The 22,993-nt window shown below is 36.5% G+C and overlaps 1 protein-coding gene across 36 annotated transcripts in view; it reads left to right on the forward strand.

The window, feature by feature from the left end:
• The window catches only part of Nrxn3 (neurexin 3), a 1,590,688-nt gene that overhangs the window by 607,995 nt on the left and 959,700 nt on the right, over positions 1-22,993 (forward strand). For all 36 annotated transcript variants that reach the window (XM_029541252.1, XM_029541257.1, XM_029541238.1 and 33 more), the window contains 2 exons: positions 9,099-9,302; positions 15,278-15,304. In XM_029541252.1, coding sequence (XP_029397112.1) covers positions 9,099-9,302; positions 15,278-15,304 — 231 coding nt within the window. The remainder of the gene's footprint in view (positions 1-9,098; positions 9,303-15,277; positions 15,305-22,993) is intronic.

The raw sequence follows: 22,993 nt of genomic DNA on the forward strand, positions 1-22,993 counted from the left end.
ACAGCTTGTACTAAGATGACTTTGGAATGGCTGGTTGAGGAGCTCGTAAGAGATGTAAAATATGAAAATTTATATTCTTAAAATCTCCAAAAATTGCTATGAGGTAAAAATATCAAATGAATATTTTGTTGATAAATCTACTAGGATGTTCAGTTGCTAAAATGTTTGACATGGATGGATGATCAGCTGAGTTGAAATCTCTAGTCGTCATGTATAAAAGTTGGGCATGGCAGGGCTCTTCTGTAACCTTGGCCAGGATTTTGGATGGTGTGCTCTGGAAGGCTTATACACTGTGGGAGATGGAAGAGGACAGGGATAAGAGGCTTTATGGAGCTCACTGGTTAGCCAGTCTAGACAAACCAGTGAGCTCCAAGTGAGTTAACGTGTCTCAAGAAAATAAAGCAGAAAATAATAAAGACATTTGATACCAACATCTAGATTCCATGCTCATGCACACACATGGAAGTCAGCTGCATGTGTACACAATCACATATCAAGAGAGAGAAAGAGATCCACTAGGTCTCAGTGGCAAGAGCTGTGATGTGTAAACCCCCGTATGCTTGTGTCTTCACTATACCCTGTTGCTTGTTATAGAAGCTTTACTCCAGGTGGCTGTACTAAGAAGACATGACAATGGTTCCCTTCTCTGTCATTTTCTAAGACTACAGTTTTATCCCAGAAGTGATTACTATTGGAAGCTTTAAACTTTCCCCAGCTTCTTTGTTGCAAAACCAACATCTTGGGTAGTCACACCAATAAGATGGGACTACTAGCAACTCTTCAGGAATATGTATCTCAGTCCCAGAAAGCCAATACTACCAGGGCTACAATTGGCTTTGAACCAGCTTACTCATGGAAAAGATGTTCTATATAAGTAGGACAAGCTGGAAGACCAGCACCTATTTCAGTGGTTCTTAACCTACCTAATTCTATGACACTTTAATAATACAGTTCCCCATGTTGTGGTGACCCCAGCCATTGAATCACTCACTGCTATTCCATAACTGTAATGACTTTTGCTATTGTAATGAATCATAATGCAAACATCTGATATGCAAGCTCTCTGATAGGCACCCCCTTGGGAGGTTATGACCCACAAGCTGAGAACCTCTGATCCACTGTCTTTCTAGCATCTACTCCTACAAAGGAAGCGTCATTCATAAATAATTAGGTTAATTCTATAAGTAGTTGGGGAGCAGTATAAAGAATCTCCTTTCCTTGACATGTGAATATAGAAGGGGAGATGTTACCTGAGACAGAGCTTAGAAAAATCTAAGAATAAGAACTTTTGTAAAACATCAAAGGTTTTTGGTGAAAAGTAGCTCAAAGTCAGCAGGTAGCTCTGTAGGATCCTGAGCAAAGTGTGAGAACACCTAGAAGTTCATTATAAAATAATGGATATCTATCTGATGGATTAAAAACTGTGGAATAATACTGAGTTACACTCTTTCCTATAGATCTGAAAAAGTATGCATGTTAGCTATTTTATACCCAACACAGGATAATTAGAATAGGACATAGGCACAACTGAACTTGTTCTCGGGACTTCCTCTTGGCTAATAGCACTTAAGTATGATCATTTTGGCTAAATAATAATAGTTTTTTCCCAGGGCCTCCTTCTTGCAAACCAGCCTTACAAATAAAACCACATTCATCCTTAATGGTCTGGAAGACTTAAAAACCATGTTTTTTATAAAAACTAAGGTGCAGTCCTATAAGTGACAAAAGAATCATTGCCAAGTTACTAGTCTTAGGCTAAATATGAGACAAAATCATACACTTCCTAAAAGCAGTCTCCAAGTCACACATATCTGCTAGATAAGGGGTAAAAATCAAATATAGTAAAGAGGCTTAAGTCTATATTTGAACAGCAAGTGGCTTATATTGATCTGGCAGTAACAGCTAGGGAAGCAAGCCAAACAGTAAAATGGGAAAATGTCTGAGCAGGGATATTATAGCATCCTACTGGGAAAAGAGAAGTCAGAATTCATTCATCCAACTCTCTAAATGAACAAGAATGGCTTTGATGGTTGTGAGGTCAGTATCCATATTTGTAATAATATATTGTCAGATATACCAAGAAACAGTACATTGAGAATCATATCCAGAGATAAGTATAGGTGACAGGATGCCCTTTGGGGAACATGTATATTGAATTTTACCAATGAAAAGTACAATGGCAATGTAATAGATGTATTCAAAGATTCAAGAGAAATTAAATTTGAAGAATTTAAGGAAAACAAGATAGTAGTGACTCATCAAATAGAATCTAACTTCTTAAACTGTGGATCAGGAATCCTCTCCATTAGGCTTCAAGTAACTCAGTATGATGTTGTAAAAAGTGGCAATAGTAAAAGGTTTATGAATGTGTAATGGTCAAACATTAATTAAAAATTAATGATAGCAAACCTAAGATGTTCCTGGCAGTACTTGTCCACATTTAATCATGGAAATTTACTGCAGTCTTGGTTCTGAACACACAGTATGTATACTTCGCACATGTATGTTTCTGTGCTCTATTACCTCAACAAATGCTTCCTAGAACTGCTTAGGTCAAATAGAAAGCAATTACTTATTATGATCTGAAATGTTTTTGACTGTATGCATGGGTCACTTGCTCTTAAATATTTGAAATATTGAATTATGAAAAAAATCTTTTAATAGTTCTTACTATCATTTGTCAGCACACACTTCTAATATAATATAATCCAAATACATACTAACTTGATATACTAATATCAGGTTTGATGTACTAATGTCAAATTAGTTTACACTTGAATTTTATAGTATTAGAGTATTTAATTTTAAAAAGTCACTGAGTTGATGACTTGATTTCCAAAAATTCAATACACCAGTAATGATTGGAATTAGAACAGAGTTTCCGACAGTTACAGAATGGTCTTGATTGAACTATACTCATATTAATTGGTTATATTTGTTCAAACAAGTGCCTTTCACATCATTGCTAATTATGATGTAAAAATATTAATTGATTCAAAAACATTAAAGATACTGTACCTCTTACAGTATCAGATACCTAGTCACTAATATATTTTATGTGAAACTAAAAAAGCACAACTATTTTATTAGCATGCATATTTATCTTTGATTTTAATAAGTGGTAAAATTATAATGTATACCAGACCATTATGTTAAGATAAATTTACTTGTGATTCATTATTTACCTATTCTATAAATTTAATATATACACAATCAAATAAAATTTTATTAGGCAAAAGGGGCTCAAAAATGGGAAATGCCAAGAACCTCTGACATAGAGCATAGTAATAAAGGATTAAAATGTGCATAACTATCTGCATGTTGATAGATACAGTACCTAAATAAGGCATCTACCAGGTGGACTCAAAAGCATATTTTAATAGATAAGAAAACAATATATTTGAAGATAGATCAATACAGTCTAAGCCTGTAAATAGAAAAAAAAAGAATACAGATAAATATATCTTCATGTGAGACACCTTTAAATATGTGTGTGTGTGTGTGTCTGTGTGTGTGTCTGTGTGTGTGTGTGTGTGTAAAATTAAATAAAAGAGATATAAAGGGACAAAATGGTATTGAAAGCATGTCTATAGATTTCCCCAAATGAATGAAATGCACTGATCTACATATCTACAGAGCTCATGAACTCTAAGTAGAATAAATGCAAAAATAAATTTCTGTTCTCTTTTTGGTTTAAAATTAAAAGAAAAATAGTAAGAATGCTGGGAAAAATAGAGGGGCAGTAACAAAAGAAGCAAAAATGACAAAATAACTCATTATATATGCATGCCCCAAAGTAAGGTTAGCATCTGACACCTCTTCAAGTGCCATGGAGATCAAAGGCTGTGGAATGGTATCCAAAATATCCATCAATAGCACATTTCCCTTACAATTACAAGTAATAATTTGTTGAGGCTGGAAGTGAAAATACATATTAATTTGAATTTATGTGGAAAAAAAAGAACTCTGGTAAAAGTGATTATGTATCTAATAAGAAAAGACTATAATTACATGTCTTTTCTTTCTCTTACTGATTTATAAAGTTAAGTACATAAGGCAATATCTTTAAAATTGTATTGTGGGTATAACATATAGAATTGCCATATATTTGACAATAAAGCTCAGTAAATGAAGCTATATTTGAAAGAAAGAAATAATAACAGATGGTAATTTTAATCTACAGAAAGAAATGAAGAAATGAAAAGATAGACACAGTAAATAATAAGCTTAATTAAAAATAACTCAGTGAACATATTTGAGCTTTTCTTCTCTTAGCATCTTAGAATGATATACATTTTTATATGACAATTATTATAATAATGCATTAATAATGCATAATATGCTTGATATGTATTATACACATATGCATACACTGAAGCACATGAAATATGAATCATAGCATATAAATAAGACAAAGTAAGATTGTCGCATAATAGTAAAGTTTTCATATCTTAGTCTGTGAATTTATCTCAATAGTAGAGTCGTTTGGGCCTCACAACTACAAAACAAGCTTTTATCATTTACTGGAATTATGTTAGTATAGAGATTAGCTAGAATCTTTAAATTAGGATCAACACCACAAGGCCTTTACCAATAATTAAAAAGGCAGCCCAGAAAGAATGGTTTAAAATAACTAAAGGAATTAAAATAAGATACAAGAATATTTTCGAGGAAGATGGAAGGGTTTAGTAAAGAATTGAAAAAGAAAAAAAAAGAGGTGATATTTATTGCTTTTATTATCACTGTGGATAATTCCTGACAAGAAGGCAACTTAGAGGGGAAAGGTTTGTTTGCTACAATGTTTGACAAGGAGAGTATATCATGGTTAAGAAGGCAGGCTATTAGGAATATAACGGGACTGCTTGCAGTGCCTCTCCTTTAGAAAACAGAGAGGGGTATTATTGTTGCTTAGCTGGATTTTTTTCTCTTAACCCAGTCTGGAATCTTAGTCCATGAAATAACTATGAGCATGGTCAAGTTGGGTCTTTCCTTCTCAGTTAAAGCCATGTGCAAACATACAGAAACATCTACAACTCTATCTCCTGGATGATTTAGCATCCTGTTAACTGGAAGACCAAAATACTATCACAGGGACCATTTAAGTACCCAGAGTCAGTTCACAGTGTAACTTCCCAATCTTCAATAATCTATATGACATATTTGTAGACTGGGTCACTTTTCTTATAGATTCATACCCTTTCCAACACCCATACCCACGCACACTCACACATGCAAATAGGATTTTAGTCTTGGCATTGTATGTACCTAAAATCTTTTAAGCAAATTAATATGAACCCATAGAACAGATTTTGTTTCGGTTGACTTCTGAATTAAATTACCTACTTGATAAACACCAACCCCTTGAAACCCCCTTTGTATTAGTAACAGAACATGTAGAATTTCAAAAAGCAATACAGACCAAGAATCACAACTTATTTAAAATCAGTAGCTGTTTTACTCCAAGGACACCAGATATTGATTCTGTGATACTATTAATATTGACAGAACATGAGTCTGCATTTTACACTTGTGTATCTGGTACTACATATATTCAGAGGAAAAAGAACAGCCGTTAATTTTGAAATATATTTAAGTTGAATGCATCAAAGCCATTCATTTAATGGCTCACTTAACTTCCTAATATCTCTTAAAGAGAAGTCTGCATTCATGTGGTTATGTTTGGAGGATGCTCAGGGATGATTAATGAGGTTCATAATTATACAGATCACTGCATATTTATTTTGACAATGGATTATTAAGAATTCATATACTGCATTTGCTTATATAAATTGGACATTTATAAATAATATGTGGGTATAAAGAATGGTGTAAGTACACAGACACACAAATGCACATACACACACACACACACTCATACACACATAGAATGCCACATTTCACCATGAAGCATCATAGCTATGCTTTGATACCTAGAAACATGATGTGTGCCTAGATTAGTTCTTTGCAGCTAAGCACACAAGCTCAAGAAGCATAATAGCTACATTCATTCCCCAGCTCTACTATATATTAGCTGTGTAATCCGATATTTATATAAAATATAATAATATCTTTCTCATGGTCTTCCTAAGGATTAAATGACTTATTAATGGATGCATAGCCCTAGAAAGCACCAAAAAATTAAAATTCTCAATAAATTTTAGATATCATTTTTTATTTTCTGATTTTGCATTTCTGGGAGATAAAGTATTTTCTTTTATACCTGGATCATATGCTAAATTAGTTTATGATCCATTCTAACAGACCATCATGTGCCTTTTATTATGATGGTTCTTGTAACTGACACATTTTTAGACCCCTTTAGGATTTTTAATTTATAATACATAGCTATAGGTAGTATGGGTTCTATCTGAGCAATATTGCTTTCCAGAAATATGAGTGCATGCCTTTTATGAGACTTTCAGTCTGATGTGTAAATGGGGTAGAGTTGTGACAATTTCAACATCTTGCTTGTGATCTGCCTACATCCTTTCTTTCTCTGCTCCAGTTCTTTTCATACTTAAAATGGAGTCTTTGTCTCTTTCCACTGCTTTCAAACCTTTAGCACATAGAAAGGTCTTTGGTATGCAACACACTAATTAATTAATCTGAAAATCATTGCAATCTCTCAACTGCTTGCTTACTTACTTGCAAGGTACTACCAAAGGCTACTTGATTTTATTCCAGGCTCAAGCTACCTTTAACAACAATTAAGAAAGAGGCATTCCCTTCCTTTGTATCTATGGCTCATTGGTCCCACATCTCTAAGGATACCAACTTTGTGGTTCCTAGATCAATAAAATAAAAGGAATCAACATTAGAATATGACCTTCACATATATACCTCCATATTTTAAAGAATTTCTGGATTGTTTCAGATATGTAATGCACTATAAATGCTATGTAAATAGTTGTTATGATTCGCTCTTTAGGAGATAATGTCAAGAAATAAATTCTATCTAGTTGCATCTGTTTAATACAGATGGCTTTCTTAAACATTATCTATCCATGGTTGGTTGAATCCACAGATATAAAACCTGTAGATATAGCAAGGTAACTGCTCTAAATTGAATAATTCATTATTATCTTAGAATTTCTTTCTTCCTTTCCTGTGTTTATAGAGATATTATTTATTTTTTGTGTAAGATTTGATGTTCTTATTTTTTCATTAAAACCCTCCTATCTTCAAGACCTGCTCAGATACTATTCTCCTTGCCTTAGTCACTGGTAGCCGATATTCCTTTTCCTCCTCCAGATGTTATTAACAGCTATATGTTACAGCTATCATTTAACCATTTTGTATTTATAGCTATTTGTACCTTCTGGGTTTCCTTTTAGCATAGGGTTTCTGTTTTACCTGTGTATTAACCATAAATCATATAAGTAGCAACTATTTGATAACTAAATGTTTAATGAAGAACATACTCAGTGTGGGATACTGCTTCCAGAGACTGGCTAGTTTTGTAGGAGTAAGAGTAATTTCTTTACTATGTATGCTGCCTGGAGATATTTGTCAATGGATGACTAAACAAACTTATATTCTGAGGTTCATAGTATTGAAAAAAATAGTCCCTAACCATGGTATCTAAAGTAATGTATCATAGCACAGTGTCTTAGTCAGGGTTTCTATTCCTGCACAAACATCATGACCAAGAAGCAGTTGGGGAGGAAAGGGTTTATTCTGCTTACATTTCCATACTGCTGTCCATCACCAAGGAAGTCAAGACTGGAACTCAAGCAGGTCAGGAAGCAGGAGACATGGAGGGATGTTCTTTACTGGCTTGCTTCCCCTGGCTTGCTCAGCCTGCTCTCTTATAAACCCAAGACTACCAGCCCAGGGATGGCACCACCCACAAGGGGACCTCCCGCTTGATCACTAATTGAGAAAATGCCTTACAGCTGGATCTCATGGAGGCATTTCCCCAACTGAACCTCCTTCTCTGTGATAACTCCAGCCTGTGTCAAGTTGACACAAAACTACCCAGTACACACAGCTAGTGTCGCTTTGAGATGGTATCATCTTGCTCTGAGCTTTGTTTTCCTATTTGAAAATATGAAAAAGAGAACCATATTACAACATAGAGATTATATTTGTTGACACGGGTGGATGGGGTTCAAGTTTCCTAAATCAAGTGCATGGGCTGAAGAATATGTCAACTTCATGTGGCTTTATTTCATTTCTTATACAAGCTTTGCTTAAACACGAATAAAATAAAGTTGTTGAGAACACCACTAGTACTTTGTTTTTCTTGTTCTATCTCCCTTAACTCATTGCATGGTTATAGCACCTTTTACTATGGCATGTAGTGAGTATGAGCTTTGTCCACTGTGTGGTCCTACCTTAGAAAGTTTTCTACCACTTATATTTATTTGATGTGATGGCTGTAAACCTTTCCTCCCCTATTTCCTATGAAAACACTTACACAGATCTCAAGTTGTTCATTTTGTGCCTTTGATTTATCTGCAGTACAAATTACTAATTTTTGTAGGGCATATTCACTTTCATAGCTAGTGTTTATTATTGTGCCCTACTCAGTTCTGTGAGTGTACTAGGGCAAGTACAAGGCACATCATAGGATATGACCAAAGAAAGTGCCAAAAACAAAAACAAAAACAAAAACAAAAGGTGCACAAGAAACCATGAAATCTGTCTGTCTTGTGTTGGCCAACTACTACTGTATGAAAACCAATTGATGAAAAAAAAATAAAGAATAAGAAAAAATAAAGAGCTAGATCAGTGGTTTTCAACCTTCCTAGTGCTGCAACTCTTTAATACATTTCTTCATGTTGTGGTAACCTCAGCCATAAAATTATTTTACCACTACTTCATAACTATAATTTTTGCTATTCTTATGACTTGTAAATATCTGTAATGCAGAATATCAGATATGTAATCCTTCAAAGAGGTCATGACCCACAGTTTGAGAACTACTGACCTAGCGTTTAATTGCCTTGCTCCAGGTTATATAGTCAAAAGACAAGAGCAGTAGAGTTGTATTAGACACAGGTTACTTCATTACCAACTTGGTGCTGGCTCTACTCAGCCTATAAGGAAAAAGGTCTTTTAAACTCTGCTAATGCTCTCCATTCTCTTTTTTGCAGAGGCATCCATCCTGAGCTATGACGGCAGCATGTATATGAAGGTCATCATGCCCATGGTGATGCACACGGAGGCAGAGGATGTGTCCTTCCGCTTCATGTCACAGCGAGCCTATGGGCTACTGGTAGCCACGACCTCCAGGGACTCTGCAGATACACTTCGTCTAGAGTTGGATGGTGGGCGTGTCAAGCTCATGGTTAACTTAGGTATCGTATGAAGGACCTCTGTCATTCTGTTTGGGCTTGTCTTCCCTTCTTTTCTGATTTCCATTATTTTCTTTAAATTCTTTGTTTCCTGAAATTTAGCCACTCACCTCTTGTTTAATAGACCATGGATTTTAAAAAAAAAAAACAACAGCAATAAATACCTTCTCCCTGTTTTTGCATGAGGGTTTGATGTCAATTTTGGTCTCTGACGGTGGTGACTTCCTTACTAGATTATTCGTTTTCTAAGTTTCCTTTCTTGATTTTTTTGGAATTGTTTAGCTTTGTGTAAAACACGCTACTTTGGTCCATCTTTTGATCAATCAATCATATTTCCATTAAGTCCACCTCCTTGGTCACCACTCAAAACAGTCAAGGACAGAAGCGAGGAGACAAAATGAGAGTGGGTGGGAGAGAGCTACACTGTGCCTTGTGTCTAATTCCATAGTAACTATTCCTATGAATTATTCTGATGGCCCCCATGTCCCTTTTATCCAATTAGAAACAGCTCAGAGCATCTGCTTATGGAAGGTGTGCCTCCTGGTACTTACACCTGTCTTTCTTACTGGTGTTTTTAATCACCTGCCAGCAGCTCTTTTGGTGTAAAGACGGTTGTCTCATAATGTCCATTGAGTTGCCCCATTTACTCTGTCCCACACATACTAACTTCACCTAGATTCAAAAAAATGATAATGACTTCAAATTTGTAGCTTCCTCTGCAGTTACCTCTAATGGATATCCATTAGAACCTTACAGTCTCACGTTCTTTCTTGCTATTGACTCTCTTTACTGGATCCTAATTATTTTCTTTGGAGAATGGGAACTTCTTGGGGTTTGAAAGAAAACAAACACTCATGTCTCTGGCCTTTTCACGCAGCAGAAAGCCAAATGCTCAGAGATGTCAGAATGAATGATTTAGCTGAGTTTACACTTCTAAGCTGGTGGATCTATGTGGGTTTCTAGACCATGTTTGGATACAGAGCTTTTAAAGAAAGATTTGCCAGAGCCACAGAAAAAATGAACCTGATTCAGTAGCATTGAAAACTCTACCTGTGCTGTCTGAAGGGAGTTTCTGAGTAGACACAAGTCTTATCTGCTATCAGGTCAGCTGGTACCTCTTCCAAATTGTGAAAACCTTGAAGGCATGGGACTGTTTTGAGTAGTGGCTCATTTAGTTCTGTGTTTTTATTTTACTTCTGGTTGTTAGCATTTATGACACGGTGCACTTTTTCCTGTCTAATCTCATCTGCTTTTTGTTTACAATATGTCTCTTGGTTTCTTCTTGTCTGTGTATGTGTATGTACTTGATTATTTTAGGTTTGTTTTTTAAACTATTATTCTGTTGTTGTGTGTATCTGTATTCTTGCGTTTTCAATCCTCCCTACCATCCACCATGGTAAATCAAAAGATGGTATTCAACCCTTCAAAGGCCCAAAGCCTGCGGCCCGCATAGCAAACAGCCTTGAGAACACAGAGTACTGAGAAACCTACAGGGACTGGCATCCCTCTGCCCTTCCCGCCTGCCCTCCCACAGAACCCTCCCCTCCTCAACCGGACCAAAACTAGCATGTTACATTACCTAAAACCAACAACCAGATATCCTGAGATACTTCTCTGAGTAACCAGCGGAGAGAACAATGGCCCACCCAAAAGCATGATGTAAAGGATAAAACCAAATATGAGACCCTGCGTAGTTCAACCCCAGAAAAGCAAGACAGTCTTTCCCTTTCTGTCCACTTTGGAGAGGAATATATACATCTGGGTGGGAATGAGCCTCACAGCATCCCAGAGAGTACATGTGTGTTTTTTAATAGTCAAGTTGTTTTCTTCATTAAATGCTGTTGTGTGAAGGCTATGAAGGCAACCATGACAGGCACCACCTTCCAAGAAAACTGAAGTCAGAGAAAGGGATGAAAAATGAGCTAGGAAGAAAAGAGATGAAAGATTCTTCCTCTCTCTCTCACAGACACATACATTACACACACACACACACACTCACACACTGAGTTATTCATAGATGCTACATGTATTCCTAGAAACATGCCATTCACACTTTTTCTATTTTCAACTGTGGCCAAGCCTGGGACCTAAGCCTTTTCAAAGAACAGCATTTGTCTTTTGACATATGTCAGCTCAGCCTCCATCTAGCTCCTACTATGCTGAAACAACCTGGCTAAAAAAGTCTCGACATCATCACAGCACTGTTCTCTCCTTAAAAGGGAGAGTCGTTTGCTTCTGCCCCAGGGCTATGGCACACCACAACTATGACTTTGGATTACGTATCTTTTATTTCAAGCCTGACATAGGAAAGTAAACATTAATCCTTGTGCTGTATGTAGTCTTCCTACTCAGGACTTGTCTAAAGGTTTTGGCAGTCCCTCTCGCAAATATTTTCTTTCCTTATTACAGCCATTTCTTCCTTCTATTAACTATAGAAGAAAATTATCTCCAAGTACAGTTTGCATCTACACATAGCCTCACCCAAATGACCTTTGTTCTCTTACTATAATTTCTTCTTCTGGCAAGGTCTCATTCTGTAGCCAAAGATATCCTGAAGTTTTCTAACCTGGAATAGCTCAGGCTAGCCTCTTGGGTGTTTGTATTTTAAGTCATTCCCCTCTTACAGCACACATGAAGCATATCCCAAATTCATTCAAATTTCTAACCTAGGTGAACTCCTGTGAGAAAAACCTAGTATATATTTCTCTGGCATAACATAATTTTTGTAAGGTTTTCTTTTCGAAAGACAAGTATATGTAGCCTTAGCAGGCCCACAAGGTGTCATAATCAGGCATCATGATTTTAAAAATTATAAAGCTGGCTGTTGATCAACCAGTATTTGCTCCTTGTGTATTAAAAGGGGAAGTAACAGTATTTTGTCATCAAAGTACATTTAAAGATCTCAAAGATTGTGCTTTATTTTACTCCAGCAACAGTTTTAAGAGATAAATCAGCAATGTGGATTTTTTTTAAAAGATATTTGCTTTTAAAGATGTGAAGCTTCTATAGGAAGTTAGAAGCAGAGATGAAATTAAAACCCCTGTCTCTAAACTGCTAGATCCTGAAGTGTTGACTTTTTTGCTCTACAGAGCTATATTGCAGGTCAGTGATGGGAATGTCTGAATGGTACCATTCTTGACAGTCATCCTTGAAGCATCTGCACAGGGGATCCCTCTTTGCCTTAGTGCTCAGTTTTAATTGAGCCACATTACAGAAAAGCCACTGATGGACATGAGGCCTTTGGCATCCTTAGTACAGTGCTGGGAGCCACTAGAGACTCTAAGGACAGTGTCAGGCATTCAGCCAATCACAATTGATTTCTCCAGATATTCTTTCTCTGGACATCTTGAACACTGCTTTGGCATAACTGAAAACCACACAGCTTTCAGAAGCACTCATGGCTTCCAGACCTAGTGCAAAGCTCACCAGTATGGAAAGCCATCATTTCTCCCACGTCACTGAAATAAACCAGAGGAGCTAAATAAACCACACAGCACACATATGCACACATACCCAAATGCACTTGGGCCAACTTTTTTCAGTCAGAGAGGGTACCCTGGCTGCTAGAGAGGATAAACACAAAAGGGATGTCCTTCCCCAAATCAATCCTCTCAGCTCATTTTCATCAACAAACAAACAAACCATGCCCTCACCAATAAGACTGTAGCCTCAGAGCTTCTAAAGAAGCCACTGGGGATGACCTTTCCCATAAAACACTCATTCTTTAGGTAAAATAATAAAATAATTCAATGGACTCTGACTTAAACATATTGTCTGCCATTTTTGAAAGCCCCAAAGTTCTCATGTTGATTTACATGTACAATTTAAACTTCATGGATCTATGTGCATGCCCAGGAACATGAACCTAACTGAAATACCTCTCCTTATCCCAGACTCCCATCTAAAGATGAAATCCTCAACTTCACACAACCAAAGAGGAAAACTCTTTCTTATTTGCAGACTTTGGGTTGGTGGCTTTAGGTCCACCCACTGCCTTCCCTTTCTCCTAAGCATGTCTACCCATACCTCATGTTTCCTCCCCTTCTTCTTCAGTAAGTCAGGAAGAGGTATTTCTCCAGCTTTGGGTGAGGTTAGGTGCAACCAATAGCACAAGCCCCACCCCTCCTCCCTGCCTGCCCACCTCCCCAGCCCCACTAGGGGCATGGCCTCCTCTGTCTGGTGATCGTACCAATTGCTCCAGGGCTGTTTGCTCCCACTTTTCTGTTGCGGTTGACGACACATGACAAACCTAACCGCACGAAACCAAACCCAGATTTTTCTCAAGAGATGTTCTTCTGGGGGAACAAAATAAATAAATAAAAATAAATTAAAATAAAAAAAAAAAGCAAGCTGCCTGCCTCCTCTATCTTCAGGGTACCTGAATGTTATAAATTTCTCCTCACTAGATTGAGCATAATTCTATTCTGCTGGCCTGGTTGCCATTAATTCCTATCTCACGTGTTCACTTAAAATAGCTCACTTTAGGGGAATCCAAATGGTGGCCTTATGTCACGCTTGTTCTCTGAAAACTATTGGGTGAACCTTAAGCTGTAAAAAAGAGCATAGTTTATTCACTGCTGTTTCCCTTACAGCTTTCTTTCTTTTTTCATCATTGGCATTGACCTTTCAACATCTGAGTTGATAAAATCCTGAGTGGAGTTTCCACCAACACGAACTAACCCGAGGTCCATCTGGGCAGTTTGGTAACAGTTGCCAAGACATTTCTCTAGCCATTGGTGCCCAGTTCCTCACTGAACTCTCATGGACTCCATTCAGTAATTCTCCACCGTGCGTGCCCATGACTGCCAGACAGTGATTAATAAAGCATTAGCTACTCTGAGCTCTGGCACAGAATGCCTAGTGTGGTTGTCAGCAGGCAATTAGAAAATTCTTTCCCAAATTTCCCATTTAAGAGATAAGACCCACACCAAAGAAATTTTCTCTTGTTGTGATAAAAACTTGCGTAACAAAATAGGCAGGATATCAAAGGGACCCATGACTTCCTCTACACGCACCTGCCCTGCCTTCTCCCTGAATGCTCTAGACATCTCATTTCGTCTGGGCATTTGGGCAGGAAGACAGAGATAGGCTTCGTGAGTGGGTTGGTCTGGGAGCCTTTGAACCAATAACAATCAGGAAGGCCAATCAATTGTAATAACCTACTATGGTTTTTTGTACCTGATTGACCCCACCTCTCTAAAATCTGTGATGGGTGTTTGTGCGGTTAGCTGTTTGCAAGTGGCCATTTTATGAAAGAAAATGACCAGGTGGTGTTAACCCTTTCCTCATGTCTGAGGGTGATGGCAAGTGTGCCAACACAAATCTCTATACTCTTCGGGACACAACCTAAAGTGAGGGTGGAGGGAGCTGGATTTTAGAAAAAGAGAAAGGGTTAAATACTACCCTGTGAAACTTCAAGGGTATATATTTTTTTTTAAAAAAATAATACAATGTGTCAGACTGGTGATTATATTTGGAACACTAATTCAAAATTGTTTTTAATGCTTTCAAAGATCAGTTTGAGGACATAAATTATAGGCTATAATCTATTTGGTGGAAGAATTTTTCTAATTTCCAAAATGTAAGAAAATTAACTTTTAAAAATCCAACTGTGTAATATATATACACATGAATAGGGAATTTTTCAAAACCACAAAAAAAAGAGAGAGAGAGAGAGAATTAGTCTTGATGTCTATTGTGGATATATATGTATACCAGTATATATCTCTATACATATGTGTATATATGTGTGTGTGTGTATATATATATGTATCTAACTTTACTAATTAATATACTGTACATATACACCCACCCTTACTCTTGTACATATTGTATATGTATATATATATATGAATATAAAATGGCCACATTTCTCGCGTGTGTCTGTCCCCGGAAGGGTGGACTGATTGTTTTTGGATGTCTGCAGCTGTTACCTTGAAGGATGCAATTTCATCTTTCATTTATTTTTCCCCATCTAGACTGTATCAGGATAAACTGTAACTCCAGTAAGTTTTTCCTCAAGTTTCATTTTGTTCTTTAAAAAGAAAAGAAAAAAAAAACTGACTTTATTTTGTTTACTGATTTATGAGCTCTGGTTTTTATTTGGATTGTTTTATTTTGACAAGTTTGGAGGGGAGTCAGAGGTAACCATTTGGAGGGTTGGGGTGGTAGGGCTTACTACAAGTCTTTGTATACAGTGTCTCTGATGGGGGCAGGTCCCCCCTTCTCTCCTTTTCTTGCATTTGTTCTATGTGCAGAAAAGGAGGAAAGGGCTGTGGATCCTGAGGTCACCTAAAAATGAGTTGTAATGGTAATGTGTTGTCTTTAGGAACTTGGGGTGAACAAAAAACCTTTAGTTGAAAGCAGCCAGCATGCACTTCTCCACTACCCCAAAACTGTAGCCTACAAAGGCCAAGTTCATGACTCAGACATGGCTACTGACTCTGACATTTCTTCCCTGGCCTTTATCAATGTAGGGGATTTGAGAGGTGCAAGCAAAAGCCTGTTCTTGGAGATGATGCAACCTTTTAACTAAACAGACTCACTATGGCTCCTCTAAAGGAATTGCCATCCATCCTTTTCGCCACTGTCCACACAAATGTCCCAGCTCTTGAAGAAAGATCATAAGAATATACATGCTCAAAACATCTCATTATCTTTCTTTCTGTCTTAAAAGTGAACGTTAACTCTAGGTAAGGAGGAAGGGAAAGAAGAAGACAAAGAAAAGATGGGACTGGAAAGAATAGGCTATAATGATTAAAAGGGAAAATATTTGCTGAGTGCTCTTGTGTCTTATACCAGCTGGGCTAATTAATACTTCCTTACATAACAAGGCATCCTAAAATTTCAGTGACTCAAAACAAAGGAAAGATTTCCTTCTAATTCAGATGAAGTCGAGTGCCAGTTGATTAGCTCTCCCAGACCACTAGTTTTAAAGATATAATTCAAGATTGTGGAATTCTTCCTTGAGTTGTGCCAACTCCCTTGGAAAACCTCAGTTCTGTTCGGCAGTTAAACCATATGCTTCCCTGACTTGTCTGGAGGTAGCATTCATCACTTCTGTACACTTTCTTTTACTAGCTACAACTCACTTCTGCATGTAGGAAATGCAGTCTTTGGAGCATTCTGGAAGAGCAATTCAATCATCTAAGCATCCTAGCACGTAGAATTCATGATGATACCTGAGATCTGGCTTTTTCTTTACTAGTCTTCCTGGAGGAATGAACACAGAAAAAGGATAACAAACTATCTAAGTTATATCTTTCATTGACTTGATAATTCTATCTTACAAGAGCTATATATTTGCTGGATCAGCCTTCTTTCTTAGATGTAGTATCAGTATATCAAATTTATAAAGCATATTTTTTCACATTTTAGGAAAGCATTATAACTTAGGGAAATATATGAGAAATTACATATAAAAACAAACACTCCATAGAAAGTTTTATACATATCTTGGCATTACTTACAGTTATTTTAAGCAATGTCTTATTCTGCTGTGTTAAAATATTTCTAATTAGGCAGAAATTTCTCATGTTATTTAGATGGCTAAAAGCCTAATTAAAACATTCTTTCTTTCCAAAGCCTAGAGTTTGGGAAATTTTTGTTGTTTTAAACAGCATTTAAGAATAAAATTTTCTTTGCCTGAATCACTGATAAAAGCCTACAACTAAATCACATAAGTAAGTCTATAAAATTGGGCAGGCATCAGCTCCATCACTTTAAGATCATAGCCATCACCCACTAGATTCCTCACTTGTCCATCTGCATTTAAACCTTGCTTCTAAACTTAGCCCTAGGCAACTATTTATGTACACATTTTTCCCTGCACATTTGTTCTTTCTGGACATTTCTTTTATATATGGAATCATATATGTCAGACTTGAGTCTAAATATTTTAGGAATTATAGCATTCCTATGAGAAGATTTTTTTCCTTTCCTTTTGCACTGACTAATGGGGTTGGGGGTAGAAGTTGAACATGAGGGGGAAAGTCTCATTTTCAGAGAGCATTGACTTCTGGGAGTTATGTAAAGAGAAATGAAGGTTATTTGGTCAAGGTATCACCAGGTGTTTTCCTGTTCCAGTCCTACTTCTTCATGGAGCCAAATTCATATATCCCATATGATCAATCTTGGATGGTATCAGAGATAAGTACCAGGATTCTCATGGCTGGGGAAACCTGGTAGAGTGTTTTCTATTCAGAACCATGAGCAGGAAATCATTGCAGCAAGGATATATTCTCAACCCACTTGATTACAGCATTGAAGTCTATAACTGGTCCTCGTTTAAGGACTAGGTGGATCTGATTTGAATGTTACTTTTCAATTCTCATGATAATCATTTAAGATGCTGACAGTTAATCTTACAGAACCCATCAGGGTGGTAGCATACTATTCAGTGGCTGAACCATAATTGTCTCAAAGAGAAAAGAGTTTCTTTAAGCAAATCTAGGATCATTAGTACAGAAGTATGCAGACATATATACAGAGAAATGTAGAATCACAAAGTAAATCTGACACATTTTCCTGAGGTAGATTTTAGGGTTGAAGTATTGTTATGGCTGAAATTGGAATGAAAATGATGCATTATGCAAAAGCCTGTAATAAGTATGGATGCTTAAGGGATTTAAAAACCTCACCGACATTTTCTTTGTATGGCTTATCTTCTCTAATTCATCTTTCATATTATTGGCACATGAATGAAAAAACTTGAGAACACTATGCAACTAAATTTGGAGAGAAAACATGTACAAGTCATGGTAGTATCTTCTTGTTGATTTTGCATCAGAATTCACAGCTTAGTCTCATTTGACGAATGAAGGTTTTTTTCTTTAATAGGAATGTGGGTTCTTGCTGCTTCTTTCCCAATTGTCAACTAGAGTTCCACTTTATAGAAAATAACATCACCTTGTAGCCTGGGATTGGGAGTCAGGAAGTTTTCACCCCAAGCCTCGGCTTTGGTTCCTACTGCCATGTCAGTGGAAGGCACAGAATATTACTATTTTGAACCAATCTTAGATGATTATTCTCCTATAGGAGACATACTGAATACACATTCAGAATCATTTCTTGTATCTCTTCTATAGAATGTTGGTTCTCTGAAAAGTTATTTAGGGAAAATAATGGATGCTATGCATTTCCACTTTATCTGCTGCAAGAAATTCTTGGACATGGTTATTTCTTAGGGATTCTGTGACATTTTTAAAAGAGAGAAAACATGAAAACAGATGTTTTCATGATGAAGCAGAGATGAAACTGTCATCTGGCCAGCTTCCTTTGGCTATCTTATCAGTAACCACACCCTCCTCCATGCTGAGACTTTCTCTTCATACTCAGTTCTCACGCTGTGTCTCTCTTGGTATCTCTGATATTTTTTTTTTTATCATTCCTTATTCTAAATCTTACTGCCTCTGACTTCCAAACCCTTCTAAGGGAGCACATGATAAACTCCATCATTATTACTCTCACCCAACATAGCAAAGTGTTAAATTGAGCACATCTCTGTATTTTATTCACCAGGCAAGGGTGCGTTTAAAGATATTTGAGAAAGAAGATTACAGTTTAGAGTCTATTCCTTTAAAAATGAGAAAGAATAACGGAGTCAGTAGTCATTGTGGGGGACTGAACTCCAAGTTGACCTGGAATTCTGCTAACAAAATCAGAGTTGCTATCTGGAGAGGTCTGGAGGAAATTGCCTATTGCTGTGGTTCTGGCTGCTTGAGGTGGTCCACGAACCCCGGGGCACCCCCTTCTGAAAACAGGTAAGTTGCTCTCATTGATTAGAATGCTTGCTGTGGTGAAAGTATGGGACACGATCATGCTTTGCTGACCTTTACTTTAAGTGATTATAACTGTGCCATACATAATTCTGCAGAGGTCAAGCCACCTGATATATGAATGAATGCTAGACCCTTGTGTTCCCTGAGTATGGCCATAGTTAAGTAAGTGTAGTGAATACATATTGACGGTTATCAATCTGCCCTTTGTTTTCTTATCGTGAATCTCCTCCTCTCACAGGTTGGCAGCCCTGTGATATGGCCTATAGGAACTTTGAACTTGTGTTTCACTACTTAGGTAGATGTAGACATCCCAACCTCTTTCAAGTTACTTTGACTTTGAAGTCCTATTAAGTTTTCTATAGTAGGCTCATGTTTTCTTAGCCATACCTGGTGGGTCATAAAAGAAAAAAATGGATGTTAAAACACTAAGGTGCCATGGGAGAACTTTTCTGAGCTTGTCTGCTTTCTAGGCACGTGACATCAGCAGGAGGCATGCACTAGCAGAGATTATTGGGCTTTGCTGTAAAGATTCATCCTTTTACATCCTGGCATTGAAAACTACTTAAGGTTACTGGAGAGTTTCTTCCACTTTTATATCAGCTTCTTTATTATGAACCTGGTCTTTTGCCTTAGCTCCCTGCCTTCATTTTCTACGCCTACTCCATATATAGTTTTGGCAAAGTCAACAGTGTGTGAGTAGTTCTTGCTTAATTTAAGCATAGCTTGGCAGGGTTCATTTTATTATATTAGATATCTGTCTTTTCTCTCCTTTTATGACTTCGTCCTTACCCCCTTTCTCTTTGCTTTCCATCCATCTCTCCACTTCTCTCATTTCCATAGAATAGTAGCAGAATGTGTGATTTTTATCCTCTGGCCAGATCTACATGAGACTCACTGAACTATTTTATTTCACTCATCTGTTTAACTCATGCTTGGCACAGACTCTCCTGAAGGCTGATTCTTCACCCTTAAATCTTTCTGGAAGGAAATTCTAAAACTGTATTTAGCCCATTCTCATCATAGAGAGCCACTTATCTTAGATCTTTAGTGGATTAGGAAATCACAGAGTAAGGTCCCTTGCATAATGATGCGTTATTGATCTGTCTGTGTGCATGGTGCCTGAAAGTTTCTATTTTTATACTAAATGATAATAGCCAAACTTTTAAAAAAATAAAAATCAAGTTGGTTTTACTTTTAAGTACTTAAAGGCATATATGGAATAAAAGACATTGGCAATAAAATTTCTCTCTTTGGACTTTGATCCTAGCCACCAGTCCTTTCCTCAAGGACAGTGAGCAATACAACTTACAATACATATTCTTTCAGAGATACTTTGCAAGTGTGTAACACATATTTTGAGTCAAACATTAACAGATTTCCACATATTTTTTGAAATAGGATACATTTTCTAAGGGATGGTGGGCAGTTAACATTGATTAACAATTTAACAGGATCTAGAATCACCCAGGGATCAAACTTCTGTGCATATCTATGAGGAAATTTTAAGAGTGAATTAACCGAGAAGAGACTGTTTACACTTAATGTCAGGTAGCACCACCTGAAAGGTTGGGAGTGGGAGACAAAAATGACGGGAGAGAGTGATCTGAGCACCAGCGCTTATCTCTTCTCTCTCCCGATTGTGAACACAGTGCACTCAGCTGCCTCATCCTTCCTGGCTTCCCTGTAGGAAGAAAATATAGATCCTTCATTTTGTACACTGCTTCTATTGGACATTTTGCTGCAACAATAAGAAAATAGCTAAAACAGGAAATAGTCCATGGAAGAAAATTGAAATTTTATTTATTCTTTTCAATAATCATGTACTACAGCATTTGAGGAGATATAGTATTTTATAGTATTCTGTTTTTTAAATATTCTAGCCTATTAATATAGGTTGATAATTACTATTTTGATTATTACTACAAAAAATAAGAAAATGTAGGATTTTTTTAAAAAGTAGTCTTTGTTTACATCTAAAATAATGTCTCTTGGGTAAATCATTATAAGATTAATTGCTAGGCCAGAGCATCAGTAGACTGTACATATTGCTAGGCACTCCAACAGGATTGTACAAACACACACTTGGTTAGTATTTGAATGCCTATTTTCCTTATCTTTGCATACTATTCCTAGTATAAAACTTTTACAGATTATTTGCAAATAGCATTTCAAAGGTATCATATATAAAATGATAACTCATTATTACTTGTAGATTCCTCCCTTTGACTCTTTCACTTCTTCAGTTATACATAGAGCCCATTGCCATTTAATGTTTTGATGACCACTGTTACCCAAAGTATTTTATTACTTCTCTGTAGCTGTGTTAATAAAGACACCACAAGGTAGTGTTGATTTATCATACATAAGTATGTAAGTAAGTTTGTCTCTTTTTTTCTATATTAATGCTGACCTTTGTTAGAATGTCAATGGAGAGGGGCAATTTAATGTAAGGAGGGACCTGGATCCAAATAGATTAAATCAATACCTGCTTTTCTCATTAGTAATCTACGAATCTTTTCAAGACTCTCTTCAAGTTGCAATTTTCTCAGTTATAAAATGAAAATATTATAATACCAGTCTGAGTAGAACAGGTGACATATAACTAACATACTAAAGAAATGATGGTAGTAATAATGACAGATGCTGCCATAGTGTCTCAACTGTAAAGATGTTCTATTGGAAACTTCACATGTGTGCGAATGGATAGCAATGGGTCCTTAAGTCATATTTTTTAGTTGTTCAGTAGATATCTATACAGTGGGTATTCTTATTTTCTCTAGCCAATTACTTTTGCCAAAGACAGACATCTCCAGAGCCATCACTGGATTTACCATCAATAAAGGGACTAATAAGTATTTAGGAGGCCTTTTTAAAGCTTTGTTGAGATTTCTTCTTCACTGCATATTATGTTAAGCAGATACTTGCTTTCAATCAGAGCAAATAAAAGCTAATAGAAATGAAAATTCTTCTGCAGTTGTTTGGGGGACCTTGCTATCATTTTAATAAAATCTTAATGGTGTTCATAACTAAAAATATTCTCTTTAAAATGTATAGATCAGATTAGAAAATGTTTGCCTTTAATTTCTACAAATATAAATTTTATATAATATAAACCAAACTAAAACAAAATAAAGTAAAAAAGGGGGGGCTAGCTCTTTTTGAAAAGTCTATTTCTCCGTTCATAATCTTATTTCTGACTCAATCAGCTTGTTGAAACATGGCATGATGAGCTAATATGTTAAGCTCTTCATACCCAGCCTGCTGTATATTAAAAATTATACATCATCAGGGATGGTGTTTCTGTGTTATCAGATACCAACGTGGTTCTCAGGAAAGTAGAAAATAGATGGCAATTTAACAGTGATAATGACATTACCATTTATTTCCAACTCCCAAGGATTTCCTTTGAGAACAAGTCAAATCAGATATTGATAGAGGGGAAGAAAGTTTTTGTTGGGCACCTTTAATCTATGATGCTTTTGCTATGGTATTTAACAATTCCATGAGATTCAGGCTATATAGAATTATCTTTTGTGTACAGTGATAATCTAATATGCAGTAGTATTCTTCGAAGGATATATCAAAACCCATAATTCATATGGAATTTAGAAAAATATCCTAATAAGAGATTTGATGAAATGAGAGCTTAAGGAGATGTTATGGATGAGTGGCTTGTTGGTGTTTTTGTCTCATCTAAAGCCAAAGAAATGACAAAGGAGAAAAAGAAACTGGACTTTGTTGAAATCACAAGCCATAGATATAAATAAGATGAGAAGAGTTATTGAATAATAAGATAACCTAGTGGAATTTCCCTATCTAAATATCTTCAAAGTAGACCAACATTCTTTTTAAATTGGAGACTGTTCTATTGTGAACCATGAGCCAAGCAGTTAGGATATAATATTTGTCTACTTT

Source organism: Mus pahari, chromosome 7, assembly GCF_900095145.1.
Source record: "Mus pahari chromosome 7, PAHARI_EIJ_v1.1, whole genome shotgun sequence".
In the NCBI taxonomy this organism is placed as follows: Eukaryota; Metazoa; Chordata; class Mammalia; order Rodentia; family Muridae; genus Mus; species Mus pahari.